General features: G+C 35.8%; 1 protein-coding gene across 1 annotated transcript in view; it reads left to right on the top strand.

The window, feature by feature from the left end:
- The window catches only part of LOC140743600 (uncharacterized), a 235745-nt gene that overhangs the window by 201465 nt on the left and 17932 nt on the right, over positions 1-16348 (top strand). The window contains exons 8-11 of the mRNA XM_073075014.1: positions 8328-8606; positions 10252-10438; positions 13588-13716; positions 15466-15697. Coding sequence (XP_072931115.1) covers positions 8328-8606; positions 10252-10438; positions 13588-13716; positions 15466-15697 — 827 coding nt within the window. The remainder of the gene's footprint in view (positions 1-8327; positions 8607-10251; positions 10439-13587; positions 13717-15465; positions 15698-16348) is intronic.

Raw genomic sequence — 16348 nt, 5'->3', positions numbered from 1 at the left:
AGACAAACACCATAAACAGGGGAACAACGAGCGCGATGGAGTGGACACTGCAATAAAGATGCGTTGTGGCGGAAATACTGTAAACATTAACATAAACAACGTCAACGTAGAAGGGAATAAATACACTAGCTGTAAAGTTACTTTTAGGCTCCTATCTCACCGGAACGCAATGGCCACGACGCCAGCAACATATCCAAATGACTTTTATAATGTTTTACTTTTTTTTTTCCATCAGCAGTAAATTTAAATGTCGAACACTAATCTAGACACAGAGGTTTTATAGCGATGTTTATTTTTTTTTTATAAATATTAAGTTACATCGACTTCTTAAATTGAGAGACAACCTGACACGGCGAGCTCCTCGAAAATGATTGAAAAATATAAACAATCAATCTGTCACTTATAGTAAACGAGAAAAGAAGAGACGATATTCAGTTTTCTTTTTTTAGGATTCGGCAACCAAAGGATCAAAGCGGAACGCTTTTACCAAGCCTCCGCTGACTGTCCGTCTGTTTCAGGGCTCTATCTATCTATCTCTTGAACCGTAATAGATAGACACTTGGATTTTTTACGGTGACCCCAGTAACAACAAATTAAATAATATTGGAAATAAATAGAGTTCGGGTAAAACGGCGAATATAACAGTTACTTGTATGCAAGAACTGCTATTTTTCACTGTTTTTACCAAGGATAGGAACAAGGAAAAACCAATCCCGAAGAAAGTAGAATAGAGAACATTGAATTATTGAAGTTGTATATCTTATAGAGCATAAAATGATAGATTTATTTCGCGAAATAGTGACACGTTTTTTAAAAAGTTTACCAAACCTATCGAGTAGGGTATCGAAATAAAGAAGATTAAAAGGAGATTACAAATATATACTTTGGAAATAATTTTTTAAGAAATTTTACTTCGGCTTAATTTTTGGTGCTGTCGGGTTTTTGATTTTTTAATTAATTACTTTTAATTAAATTACTTGTTCGCTTTATGTGTTGAACCGTAATAGAAAGGCAGTTAATTTCCACAATTTATTTACTTATATAACAAGGATAATAAATCCTAAAAATAAAATTAAATGAAAATTTGGCGGTACAGAACCCTCGGTGTTAGACTTCGCCTCGCACTTAGCCAGTTATTTACATAATTGGAACAGCAAATGAGCTTGCCGTTCATCGACGCATCCCAACTCGATGCTCAGGGGTGGACAATGTACGAACACCTCATGTGTTCCGATTCTGGTTGAGAGGTCGAGTTTCTACTGCTGGACCATGATTGCCTTCATCGTGTAACACTGCGTTTTAACTAACAGTTACTTGTAACCATAGACTTGGATTTTTTTTGCAATGCTACTATATTTATGGTTGTAACTGACTTTTAGTTAAGGCAAAAGACCAGCATGGGAATTATTACTTCCTCCTCTGGAGATTTTGAAGGTGGTAGAAACTTTTGTGATTCGAAAACACCGCCACCTCTATTTCTGCATCATAACAGCAGTGTTAAGCGCTGCTGTGTTCTGGTTCGAAGGGTGGTAAGGCAGACATACTTTTACGAGGCGTTCCAGCTTAGGCCTCAGGAGTAGCTGCGCATCTGTGGCCGACTTCAGATAAGAATATTTAATCCTATCTGAGGTTGATTACAGATGTCCATGGGCGGCATTAGCCACTTACCGTCAGGTGGACTGCATGCTCGTCTGCTTTCTTCCTCTTGAAAGTCAGTCGTATTTAATTAACATTTAATGCAGAAGTCTAAACCCAAAATATCTGTTTGTCATTTTAGTAAACCGCTTTATAAAACAGACAGAGAAAATAAAATGAATTTAACAATTCACTCTTAATGAAAATTGTTATTGAAATGTTAATTTTGAATTTGTTTACCAAAGATTGACTTATCGTTTATAATAATTACATCATCGGTTGATAATTTCATTTTGTGTTAAACAGAACAGAAATGGAATGTTTCTAAAATATAATAGAAACGAGAAATGCTTACAAATGATTATTATGTTTATAATAAATACATCATCGGTTGATAATTTCATTTTGTGTTAAACAGAACAGAAATGAAATGTTTCTAAAATATAATAGAAACGAGAAATGCTTACAAATGATTAATTATGTAAATATTGTAATAACTGTCAAGCGCCTGTAAATTTGTTTAAAAATCTAGTCAGGTGCGAGTCAAACTCGCACACGGAGGATCCAATAAATTAACAGAAAAAATCTGATTTCTTGTTTGGGGAGCCTATTAATTTTTAGTTAATTGTTATAGTTGTCACATTAAACTTTCTATCTATTACTGTTCATGAGATAGAGCCTTGTGACAAATAAACAACGTCGTTAGTAATAGGATGCCGTTTTCACCCTTTGGGTACGGATCCCTAAAATCGTCAATCCACGGAAGCGTCCCATTGACATTAATCGATATGAATAGAATTCTTTAGAATGGTAACAAAGTGAAAGCTGAAAAAGCTTAACATCTAGACCACGATAAATGTATTTCAATAAATCCAGGTACAATTCCTCGTCGGCGATAGTCGCGTTACCTTGAACTGATGATCTAATTAACTACGAAGCTCGTGTGTAGGGCTGCTACAGAATAAATGAATAAATTTATCGGAATATAGATGGTCATTTTATCCCGCGTGGCGGAGCGGTCACCATACAAGATTGACGCGCAAAGGGTTCTGGATTCCCAACCAGACATACTTATAACAAAGTGATGAATTGAAGTTTCTGTTTCTACTTCTCGGTATTTGTGCATTTTTTTATTCATTTTTATTTAGAAAACACACAATATAATATAACAATTTAACATAGGTTATAAAATTAGTTCACATATCAGTAAAGATTTCACTAATATCATTCCCAATTTGACTATGTCCATGGCAGAGGGAATCCTAGTGTGGTGTTGTGATTGTAGTGTAGTGTGAAGTGATACGTCTTTATATGAGTAAGACTATAAGTATAACTAACCAAACACATGAAACGATTAGCGAAGAAATAGAGATAAAAAGTAATCAATCAATTTAGTATAAAATCTTAGTAATCTCAATAAAAATTGAAAAAATCTTGAAATTTCCAATTAAAAGATCATTTAACATAAATATTCTAATATTATTTTGTCAATATTACTGATACTAACCATAGAAACTAGTAAACATAATTATTACACGGAATCTTACCTAAAACAGATTACGCGGAGAATAAAATATTTAGGGCTTTTACTTTGAAAATATTCAAGGGTTTTCGTTAAGTACTGTTACCTAAAATAGTAGACTAAGCGCCCATTTATACCTATCACAACACAGGGTAAAGATGAAATGTGTAAATAGCATCGCGAAAGCATCTGTCTTCTTGTACCTACGTGGTATCCACAAAAACGTGTCTTCTCATTCGCTGTGTTGCTTATAGTTTGATCAGTATGATCCACACGGTTAATTTTAATGCCAAAATTTGGTCCACGTGAAAAAATGTATTCATTTTCATATAATACACCAGCCGACGCAATTGTCGTTGTACGAGTATTATAATTTACTTGTGATATATATGAATATGCACTAACGTTAAGCCTTCGTCGATGCTAAATTCCAAGCGTTTTATGTATGTACCTATTATCTGCCATGCCGTCATATCCAGTAATACAATTCGTGTCTAGATCATTGACAGCCCTAGCTCATAACTTTCACTTACTGCCAGCGCGGTGCCGTGAATGAATATTCTATTTACAAGTTGAAAATCACAATATCAACCCTTATTAGATTTCCAAGAAACGCTCAAACAATCACTTATGGGTTTAAATAACGTTTTACTACTCAATTAATTCCTAATTGAGATCTGTTACAATAATTAAGACATTTATCAAAAAATGTATAGACAAGTAATCTTGACAAAAATAATTTGATACAACAATTTGTTTCGACTCTGGTAGCTCACGGATGGATGGATGAAGCACGCCTACTGCCCTATTGGCCTGCATTGGTAAATTCTGCCGTGTTCTAGTGTGACCTTGTACCTTGAAACTTGTATTTAACAAGGCATTCTAGCTTTAGTTCTCATAAAGCAGTAATGATTTGAAACTAATCTTAGACATAATTCTTGACGTATTTGGAATGACATCACATTTATTGCATGTTCCTTTGATATTTTAATATAATAAGAAACAAATAACATTCTATACACTTTTGTGTTTAAGATTCGGGGCACTGCTAGCTGGGAACACTGGGAACCTGATCATAGGTTTTGCGTTTATTATTACAAACAAATAGACGAACAGATTTGTTTATGAAATGGATCGGCACGCACGTGTGATATTCTGAATATTTGACGTGGTGCGACAGTATAGACATTGAATTGTAGTTGCTAGCTAGCTACTATTGTACAGTGATATTTAGTAGAACCCAATAACATTTTATACTAGACATGTTATACGCCCACTAACTTGAGAGAAAACTTGAGCGAAACTGCTTTGATAGCACACATGCACGTTTTTTATTTTACTTACCTTTAACTACATAGACAAATGTTCTATAAGGGACAGAGCTATTAGAACAATGTGATAAAAAAAGACAACTAGTGTTTGACCTTGCGTTTCGAGTGTACGCAAACGTAAATATTGACCATGGAATATAGTGACCAATGATTACTTCAGTCAAAACGGGACATCGATTTTTTTTGTCAAATACTTTTTACTTGAAAAAATATAGTTAAAAATAATAAAAAACACGCTTTTATGATAAAATTAACTAAAAAGTAGAAAATAATTTTCAATATAGGTATCATTTAAGGAACAGTAAATAGTACAATTGTGCAAAAATGTGGGGCGCTTTATGAAAACTGATAAATGGAGCGCCCCATATTTTTTTTCACAATTATACTATTTACTGTTACTTAATTGACAATGGTAACGATTCATTTCGGAGACAACGGCACGAAGCATCGAAAAAAGGGACTGTCCCGTTAAAAACGGGACGTATGGTGGCTTTCCCATTGATCCGCATGCTTGTCAAAGACAAAGAAATAATGGAACAGAAGGTAAAAAATCGGTTGTCTGTAAAGTCGGTTTACTGACGATAGTTGAACGTGACAACGTCATATGAAAATACTGATGGAATGGTTGCATTTTTCAAAAGAAATTTGTAAAATAATAATTAATTAATTTTAAACTAATAATTTACTTAACACTATCAACATTTATCAATAGTATGACATAACCTATAAACTCAGTTTCTCAACTTTTGTGTCAATCTAACAATTAATCAATCAATCATAGTTTACGATAATGAAATATCAGTGTACAATTATTTACCTTTATTGTTGTAGTTGTTGTAAATGATAAATGACGAATCTAAGCACTCCATATTTTCACTACAGACACAGCTGACGATACTTTAACCACACGTGTGAACTTGTATTGTGACGCTTTCTTGTTTTTCCAACGCCAAGAACGTTCGAGAAAGACAAAGACAGAGACACAAGCATGCGCCGATTCAATGCGCCTAATTCTCTAGTGCTGCGCGCGCGGCAGACCGATCATAGTTGAGTGGGAGAGAGACGCAAGGCATTCGGCGGGCCTCTCTCTCGTTCGGTGACTCATCGTAACGTTACCGGGCGTTACACTTTTTCATAAGTGACTCCCAGCCGCAACCTAATTTAAGACGTTGTCACGTCAAAAATGTCCAAAACTGTCGATAATAGTTTTAGTATGTCGTTTACGTAGAAATGTTATAGTACAGTTTAACTAAATAAATTATTATTATATAAAAATATAATTTGAAAGAATGTATCTATACAGATGTATCGACTGGTTTAAAATATACGATTTAAAAATTGTTTATATTAATTATCATAGATTAGTAAATATTACTCACTCCTAACAAGAAAATGTACCCAGTTTTGAGAATTGAAATAGTTGCGTAAAAAAGTTTAGCCACGTCTCCGTGCTAAAATGTCTCTAAAATATTTGAAATAATTATTTATTTATTATGTAAATTACGCAGTATTAGTTATTTATTCGTAAATTTTCTCTAAAAATGTTTTTATTTGTCAAGAATTCAAAAAAATAACTTACTAATAAGCCGTTTGTGGCTTATTTCAATTTCAAGGCGGCGAAGTATCTTTACTAATCTATGTTTATTATTATCAGTTTTATTTTACACACGACCATTAATTGCAAAGTTGTGTAAATTTTATAAATGTACTAGCTGTCCCAGCAAACATTGTGTTGCCATATAAATAAAAAAAAATGTTAAGGGTGAACAACCCTTATCACTTAAGAGATATGAAAAATAGATAGTAGCCAATTCTCAGACTTACTGAATATGCATATAAATTTTGGTGAAAATCAGTAAAGCCGTTTCGCAGGAGTAGGTACAGTAACTAACATTGTGTCATGAGAATTTTATATATAAGATTCTAATTTTACTGTGGTCTTTTTGAGGATTAATTTCTGGCTATACAAAGATTGTTTATTAAATTATGTTTAGGTTAAGGAAGAAATACGACCTTAATGATTGAAATATTTATTCAATTAAAGAAATTTTAAAATACCGTATACTATCCTATATAAATTTTATGGTAAAAAATTTTATTATTTACCACAGGTATCGAAGGAAATTTAGAGATTAGGATACAGAATTTCCCATATATCGATTTTATTTTATTAAAATAAACTATAAAAAGTTATATTTTGACTAAAAACACACTAATATAAAAATTAAGCAGTGGGATTTTAAACTATAACATACGACATATGAACATCGTCAGATTCAATAAAATGTCACTTCTGTTCTGTTGATCTATGACCATGCATTTTGCGTCTTTATCACTTTCATTGACAAAAACATACTTTGTCTCTTTCTGGTTACTCACGTAATCATGGCGGATCGAACACGAAAAATAAACAAAATTTAATAATTTCTCTTAATTTACGTGTGATAGGTGATTCCATGAAGTTTGTTTCTTTTTCGAGCATAATTTTTGCATTTACGCATTGCACAAGAAGGTATTTTGAGGCTTAAAATTCAAAATAATGACGTTTAACGTGTTCAGTGACATTCGTGTGTATTACTACGCCGCGCGAGAGCGACTGGAGTCGTTTCAACTCGTTTTACACCACTTGACGTATTTTGTATGTTTCAAGTTTTGCCTGCTTGTGGCGTATCTTCAGGTTATAGATCAATGGTAGAACCCTTCGTGGTTTGAGCAATGACAAGTGCTGTATTCTATTTGAGGGATGAGCTAAGCGAAAGACATAAAACGAATTATCCAACGAATGTCAACGCATCTACGGCCCACCTCAAGTAGACCTCAATTAGTATACAATTTACTCTACTGACTTCTGTGGCCAATGCCTATGGTTGATTAGAAATGTCAATGTGCGGCATTCGCTACTTGCTATCAGATGGACTGCATGCTGCTTTCTTATTTGTATAAGGATCACTGACCTAACGTGGTTAAAGATACCGCGTCTTTAAAATATTTATAACTCAAAATTTCGATAATTTATTAGATACAATCACTGATATCAGAATAAGCTTTAATATGATAGCATCAGAATTTGTAAATTAAACCAATATTTCAAATATTGAGGCCTGCCAATAGGATTGAAGGATTAAATATACTAGGGGTTTAAAAGGTGTAGTATTCAATAGCAATAAATTAGATTTATGAGTGTAGGAATCTATAGGAAAAAAAAGAATTATCGAACTATTTCGTTATTCATTGCACATTTATACGGCTGCGGCTGTTCATACCTAAAAATGCTTAAATATTATGATTACAAAACTATAGATTTTAAACTCTCCGGCTATTTATCTTTGCAAGTAGGATATAAAAGAAGTATTGTTCCGCAGAACAAGAAATACATTAGATCCAATAAAAAGACACATGTCCCAGAATGCACCGCAGACCACAATCGGAAATTGCTCGAATATATCCGAGATTTACGTTTGTTTTTGTTCCACGTTTTGTTGTCGGAATGCGTTGATGGAATGCGAATCGTGGGAACTGAAAACAATTCTGCCCTGCCCGTATTCATACAGGATTTCGAGATAATCGCCGCCCACGAATTCGAAAGTGTTAAACGTATTAACGAGAATCAGATTACAAACCCATCGTCGTTTTTTATTACGGATTATCGGAAATCTTTCGTAGATAATAATAAATTGGGATAAATATGTGATCTCATTTAAAGTCTAGTTACTGGCAACACAATAATGGTGGTATTCACAGCGGATATGACTCTCATACTACTTGAACGAACTTGATTGAACATATTAGATAATGGTTTGTCATTTTACTACAGTAACTACAGTATTGGTTTCTCGTAGCAGGAGACAACCTCGCTAGCGGAGCGAATTCGACTGCTGACCTGCGACGTGGAGGACGAGCCTGAAGAGCAGCGCACCTCCCCAGCAGTGAACAGCGCCGACAAATTCTCCAACAGCAGTGACAAATCCAGTGACAAGTCGTTCAATAGCGTCGACAAAAACAGCGAGAAGGCTTTCGGAAGCGCTTCGTCCAGTTCTTCATCCTCGACCCTATCCGCGCCAGTTCTGGGCCGCCAACAACCGCCAGACTTGGGCGACGTTCATCAGGAACCTCAAAAGGTATTTATTTCACCACAGTAGCTACGAATTATGATAGTTTTAAACTATTTATAATCAAACTGTAACAGCTTGGACGCGAGTCTATTTCTGTCCTTCAAGAGAAGGCTTTATTCGGTTTTAAAAATTGCGATGTCAACACACTTACTAACTTACAGATCAAATGAGTCCACATTGAAAAGCAATAAATCTGTGATCAAAATCAGATACGATCCCTGCTGTATTTGAATCAGTAACGACTTAGCTTCAAACAAATGCCTTACGTCATTTTTTCTTTTTTGTTATTCAAATTTATTACTAATTGCAGTGCTTATTACGCCAGCACTACTGTTTTGTGGCAATACGATAATAATAGTAAACAATTACGATTTGTATTGTACCTATCCATTGAAATATCTGACGATATCAAAGTTTTCATAAAGAAAAAAATCATAAATTCAAGGAACAAACGTTCTTTTATTTTAATTTACTATGTAATTACTATTTCTTTATGTCAGCAAATTAATATTCCTCGCCTTTTTCTCGATTCAATGAATCTAAAGACTGTTTAATATTCCTCAGCTTTTTCACGATTGGTTGAGTGTAAAAAATGTTAACTGATTATATCTAATAACTACTTAATATATCCTACGTTTATTAATTTTCCGTTTAAATAGGAAATGCATTTATTCTATTTGTGGATTAAGTAAGAACCCTAATATAGCGACAGTCCCTACGTATAAAGCGACATGTTGAAAACGCAGGTTTACAGGAGAGCGTATTTAAGGTTCAAACTACTCTAGAAATAATTCTCTATACAATTCTACGAATATTTTTTTATAATGTTGTTATAGCTTTTGAAAACGCAAATAAAAGCATTCCAGACAAGTCTGAGATACAACTTTATACGTAGGAAACATGAAAAAGGTATTGATATCTTACTCAGATTTTACATTGATGCCTTACCTTTGTAGTTTAGAAAAACAATAACATTTTTTTGTGTTCTTACTTATTACTTAAAGCGGAAAATATGCTTTTTAGACGTGATGTTAAGTTAGACTTGACCGCGTTCATGCCGAGTGGCGCGCTTTTTAAGACATCGTAAAAAACGATAAGTATAGATATCCGCATGTACGATACCTATTTCCTGTAATTTTTATACTTGTTCTCTTATACGAATGGTGAATTTAGTAAAATACATCATATTTAAAGAAAAATCTTATAAAGGCATAAGCGTATGGACAATCTAAAGCCGAATATGCAATAAAAAAAAATTGCAATTTTTGACATGTCGCTTTATACGTAGGGACCGTCGATAGGCACATTATTTTGAAAGTAAACACTACTTTCTCTATCTGTGGAATAGACCATGTACAGGATATCTACTGGCCTAAGAGTCCTCATTCGTCCTTTATTAGTAAACATCAATTGAAGGTTTTGCCTCCCAAATATCAACATTTGACAATATGATTGCAAAGTTTTAATCTTTGGCGGATAAAAAATGGATAGATTGATTATTATCTATTGTGATTGGGATTCCAAATCGATTGGGAGATCCAAATTGCAGTACAAACAAAACCAAAAATAAACGATTATTTCATTGCATTCTTTATTATAGTTGTACTAAAACAACAGTAACGATGGTTTCATATGCTTTTTATTTTCCCAGAGATCAGAGCCTCGTCGACAATTCCTTTCCACGCTGGCTCCACTGACGGCCTGCGTGGGTAGCGCTGCTCATCACGAAGGATTCTACTATGTGCCACCGAGTGACAGAACTACAGCATCTTCGACTACTCTAGACCTACAGGAACACAATGAAGCTCCCGCGCCTGATGTAGTAGCTGGTACACCGGGTATGTATACAATTATACATATACTAGTGGTGCCCGCGGCTTCGCCCGCATATTAAAGAAATAATATGACATACATAAAACAGAAAATTAGTACCTGCATTGGAATGATAGTGGTGCCATCTGTCGAAAATTGGTCTTACCAATTCCCAAACCCTCGTGGGCACTTGGACAACAACTTTGCTAAAGATCATCACTTGATCAAATGCATAGTTTCCGATTCAATTATGAATTAAAAACTTATTAAAAAAATCCTTTTCCCAGGGGCTAAACTGTGAATCTAAACCATTCTCAAGTCCCCTTGAACACACACAACAAATTTCATAAAAATCAGTCCAGTCGTTTAGGAGGAGTTCAGTGACATACACACGAACATAAGAAATATATATATAAAGATTAGTAGGTTTCTTAGCGGTAAACGCGCCGACTTGCGTCTTCGCGGGGTCGAACTCTACAAGGTTACGCCGACCCCTCGTCTAGACCCGCTCCAGAGAGTTCAATCCGCAATCGAATTCAGCTTTCTTACACGTGTGCGAGGGGTGTTCGCAATCGACAAAGCGTGTGCTCCGATCTACATGTCCAGCAATTTATGCTATCAATCTATTGTAACATATCGTTGATATGCATAGAAGAATAGATCTTTAAAGCACAGCAACGCTAACGAGCTTATGGTGTAAGCTTCTGATATTGGCTCCTATTAACAACAATTTTGATGTACTGTTCAGACAGAAGGCTAGCTATACCTATGCACAACCTCCCGGAAAGCCCCGTGAGATGGGAACTTCTTAAGAAATGCCCTAAGGCCCGACCGATAATATTTATTAGTGTGGTTTTCCTTAAAATTATTTGACCAAGTCTTATACAAAAGATATGTGCAGATAATTAACTTTTTTCAGAATGAAAGTAAACGAAATGCACAGACCATGCTATGTGACCACAACCACCCGTAGATAGATATAATGTGCGTAGTTAAATCTTAGATCAGATTGGAATCCTACTTAAGGTTCACCATGCGCTGCTACACCTTAGAACTAAGTTGGAACGACTCGTACCTATACACTTATTTCTCACACAGTCAGTACGTAGCGCTTAACATACTCAGTTTTGTAACTTTTGTTTGTCTTGAAAAAGTTGTAAGAGTCAAATTATATTTACATTCAACTTTTTATTCACTTTGTTATTCTCTTTTATATGATACATCATGTCACTTCCAAAGTTAAGACGGTTCTAACGATACCTCATAACTTTCTTAAAATTCCACATAAGTATAAAAATAATAATTTACATACAGGAAAACAATGCCTTCTTTCTGGGTCAGTTGGGGTAAAACAGATCATGATTTAAAAGGCAGATGCCTACATACATAATTAAAAAGCCAATTCCCGGCCGCATGAAGAAAATAATTCGAAATTTGTAAAAGCGGCGATTAATCGCGAATCAATGATAATGAGAGATTATAATGGATGAACGATTCAGTGTATTTCGGAAAACAATATGTACGCGTGCAGATAGAAACGTTTCATAGGTTGATTTAAATGTAGTTAAATAATTGGCCAAACCGAGTCGAACGAGCAGGGTTTCGTACCACCAATTTTTTTTAGTATTTGTTATGATGACAGCAAAAGAAGTAAGTAAATGCATTATGAAATTTTGAACCGTATATCTATTAAGAGTCAAAACAGTTACATCGGCCACCTGTATAAATTACCCTTTGTTAAAATTTCAAGTGCCTATCTATTACGGTTTGAGAGACAAAACCCTCTGAAAGACAGACGGCGGCGGCTTAGTTATAGGGTTTCGTTTTCAACTTTTGGGTTTAAAACTCGAAAAAAGAGTGATTCGATCGGGAATCACTTAATGGTTGACACACCTATTTTTTTTTATAATAAAGGAGTAGCAGGCGAGCATGCACTCCACCTGATGGTAAGTGGCTACTGCCGCCCATGGACATCTGTAATCAACCCCAGATAGGAATAGATATTCCTACCTGAGGTCGGCCACAGATACGCTGCTACCCCTGAGGACTAAGCTGGAACGCCTCGGAAAAGTATGTCTCCCTTACCACACCCTTCAAAAACGGAACACAGCAGCGCCTAACACTGCTATTATTAGGCAGAAATAGGTGTGGCGGTGGTGCCGCCGGAGTCGAACCACAAAGGGTTCTACCACCTTCAGTGTACATCACCTATTTCTAGCGTGATGCACACTGGTTGTGCTGTTTTACGTTACCGTGTCGGCTGACTTACTAAAGACGCGACCATCTTAGTTCTTAGAAGTAAGGAGCGAGAACGCGTTTGTCATTTGGTAAAACCCCTGTTTAATATGGAGGTTACGCATGTACCTATATGTGCAATACTGAATACATACCATCATGTTCGTTTACTACTTCAATCTTACAAACAAACAATTGTGTAAAAAATACGCAAACTTGAAGCTCCTGCCGTAGCTCTCTTGGAACTAAATTGGAAATGAAATTGCGTTTTAAACAGGTTTTTGAACGGAAAAGCGATAAGATTTTATATTTCATTTGGTCTCTAAAGCTCCATCAATTTTAAACGTCTTTTTTGTTAGTAACTTTTTGTAGAAATAAGTGATTGCTTAAATAAGTGTATTGAAGATACAAACTAAAGAAATTAAATACGATTTATATTTAAGATTACTGTTTGTTGAACAAAATTATTTGTAACATCATAATGGGATATTTGAAAACGGCAATAGTAGGTTTCAAGGCTTTTTACTGCCATTACAAAATTATAGAAGCAGGTATTGAGTTATCGAAAGTAGCGCGAGATGGTTTCTGTAAAATTAAACCTGTCAGATCGACAACGTACCACTGCCCAAAAGGGTTCCGGGATATGGTTATAATAATAAACTTATGGAGCAAAATGCAAGCAATATTGCGGCATTGTGCACTTTTTGTGATGGGTAAAAAATATTAAACTCGCGTCAGGACACGTGACCTGATCGAAAATTCGTAAGACAGCAAAGAAAACTACACAAGTTAAGATGTCATCGGGTGTCAGCCTAGAAAAAATATGTCAGGTTTCGTTAGTTTTCGAATGTTATCACTTCTTGTGGCACTACCGGAGTGCAAGCCGGAGTTGATATTGTTTTTTATTTCAGATAGTTAATTGTGAATTTATATCGTACAGGGGCTGGGGAGAGCGACGACAGCCTGGCCGCATTCGCTCGAGCTGCAGCGCCCAGGACCGAGAGGCTGAGGCAACGCTACGGACAGGAGTCGCAGCCAGTCAGCAGCGACGACGAACACGATGACTACGGTAAGATCTTTTTTGTAATATAGGAGTAGCAGACTACCATGCAGTCCGCCTGATGGTAAGTGGCTACTGTCATTCACTATAACGAACGTGTGCTCAACCTCTTATGAGGTTAGATTCCTACCTGAGGTCGACCACATGCGCCGCATCGCCTGAGGACTAAGCTGGAATGCCTCGGGAAAGTAAATCAACCTGCCCACGGCCTACAAATTAGAACAGGGCAGCGCTTAACACTGCCGTTATTAGGTAGAAATAGGTGTGGCGGTGGTGCGTCTGGAGTCGACCACCACATATGGCCACACAATATTACGTGCTCGCCACCGTGGTGGAAGCGGGCATCCTATTATTTAAAGATACTTTTTTACTACTTACGTCACAGTAATTTTCTTTCTGACATGTATATTTATCGTTTTGTATTTGTTTTGAGAATTCTTATTCTTTTTTAGTAATAACGATTGACTATAAAAATATTATGGTTAGGTATAACAGGTAAGAATCATGATGTCCGATTTCTACTTATTCTTTAGTGTTCTTGTTCTTACTTTTGTGGCTTTCATTCTTAATGTGATTTTTGAGTTCTTATTATAAATAATCTTGTGTTGAAATTAACAGATTATTGTAATAAACCAAGCTTTATAACCAATTAGCCGACCCCATGTTATTTTACGAAGACTCGCAGTCAAAATATTGCCGCCCCGTCATTCGTTTAGCATTCGTAGCGTGAATTGCCTACAGCACTTCGGACTAACGAGTATTTGATTCAATTTCCAATCTGGTATGACTGGGATGTTGGAATAAATTACAATTTTTGACAAGGCATCCGAAAATGGTGTCCTTTACATTAAAGTGCTACTACAGTAATAGTATACGCTATTGGTCGTAGTTCGACAATAATCTTTATTGAAAGTTGTTGTTTTATGCGCTTATTACGAGAAAATCAAATATACTGATATGAATTGTTATGTTAAGGTTCACATTTTTTTTTATATAATATAGGAGTAGCAGACGATGCATGCTCGTCCACTTAATGGTAAGTGGCTACTGCCGCCAATGGACATCTGTAATCAATACCAGATAGGATTAGATATTCCTACCTGAGGTCGGCCACAAATGCGCCGCCACCCCTGAAGACTAAGCTGGAACGCCTCGGAAAAGTCTGTCTCCCTTACCACACCCTTCAAACCGGAACAGCATTTACCAAAAAAATAATACAAAATGACAAAAATAAATTAATGCATTGCATTATCCGTTGCATATGCTCATTAAAATAAAATTAATTTCATTTTAATGAGTATATGCAACTCATAATAATCGTTTTTGTTGTAGGTACCTTTTGTTATATTCAACACCTTTGTGAAGTTTTGAAAAAGTAAGAGCATTGTTACAATAAATATAAGTATGTACATACAAGTAACCTACAAAAGTTCGCCGAAGTCTACCAAGTTGCACTTGGCCAACGCGGTGGACTTACGCCTAAACCTCTTTGAGATTCTGAAAGGAGGACAGTAATGAGTCGATGACGAAGTTACACAACCAATGATCATTAGGCATAGTTAAAATTCACGGAAAATTGTTACACGTCTAAATTAATAATGAATATTAGTAGATCTACTTAATTAAACATTGATTCTCATAAAATACTCACATAATTATTTTTCAATACATTTGTTTGTAAGGTCAATGTGCCCCCATACGACTACGAATGCAAGTATTAGTGGGCAAAATGTTTATTTGTTTATAAAATTTTACTAGGATTTCATCGCCGGCCGGCAGTCAGAGGGATAGCTGTGAAGCAGCAACTGGGAGCATCTGACGATATTCTACAGCAGATGCAAAACGAGCTGCAACCCTCGCCAGGGGCGGCGTCCACTCCGATGACGTCTCACGCCTGCCAGCGCACCAGCTCCAACTATTCCTGGCCGTACTACTCGGAGGCCAACCTGAACTCCAGACCGCAGAGCCGGGCCAGCGCCAGCTCTAACTGGTAAGTCAAATTTACTATTTTTCAGCGTTCACTCCCACGCCTGTTATTAATAATCAATATATACAATGTTTAGCCACGGCAATAGTAGGTATAGTATGACTGTCGGCGACTGCTAACAGCAACTCTGATAAGTAGATCGCTAACGACAAGCGGAAACGGTTGGTCATATCCCCTAGCGATCGCCTACGACGGGCAGCGATCTTGCGCGGGTCGGTGAGGGCTAACACTCGTGTATTAAATAGCTCCTATACTAGACTTAATAATATTTTAACAAATAATGTTGGACACTGCAAAATTTTATGCATTAAATTGTAGCGATTTCGTTTATGAAATTCAATTCGTTGTTCAAACAGAAAATATTTTTATTCAAGCGTCAATTTTAATTCCATCCGCTACCATTTAGGTACAATGTTTTTTTAACTTTATTTGTTCATTGTTGGGGAACCGCGTTTTGTAAATATTTTCGAAATGCTATCAATTTTGCATCTGTTGATGTTTACAAAGCCAGTTACGATTTATAAATTTATTTTTATAATAGGTAACTAAGGTTTACCTACTAAAGTTAGACATCTGACCATAAAAATTCACAGATTAGAATCAAACTTTGATCAGCAAATTAGTATTATTATTAACGGGCGTATGGCTATCTAC

The sequence above is a fragment of the Epargyreus clarus genome, unplaced genomic scaffold, assembly GCF_041222505.1.
Source record: "Epargyreus clarus isolate Ecla_fem2 unplaced genomic scaffold, WU_Ecla_fem_2.2 ptg000007l, whole genome shotgun sequence".
NCBI classification, from domain to species: Eukaryota; Metazoa; Arthropoda; class Insecta; order Lepidoptera; family Hesperiidae; genus Epargyreus; species Epargyreus clarus.
This window is presented reverse-complemented; position numbering and strand designations above follow the sequence as displayed.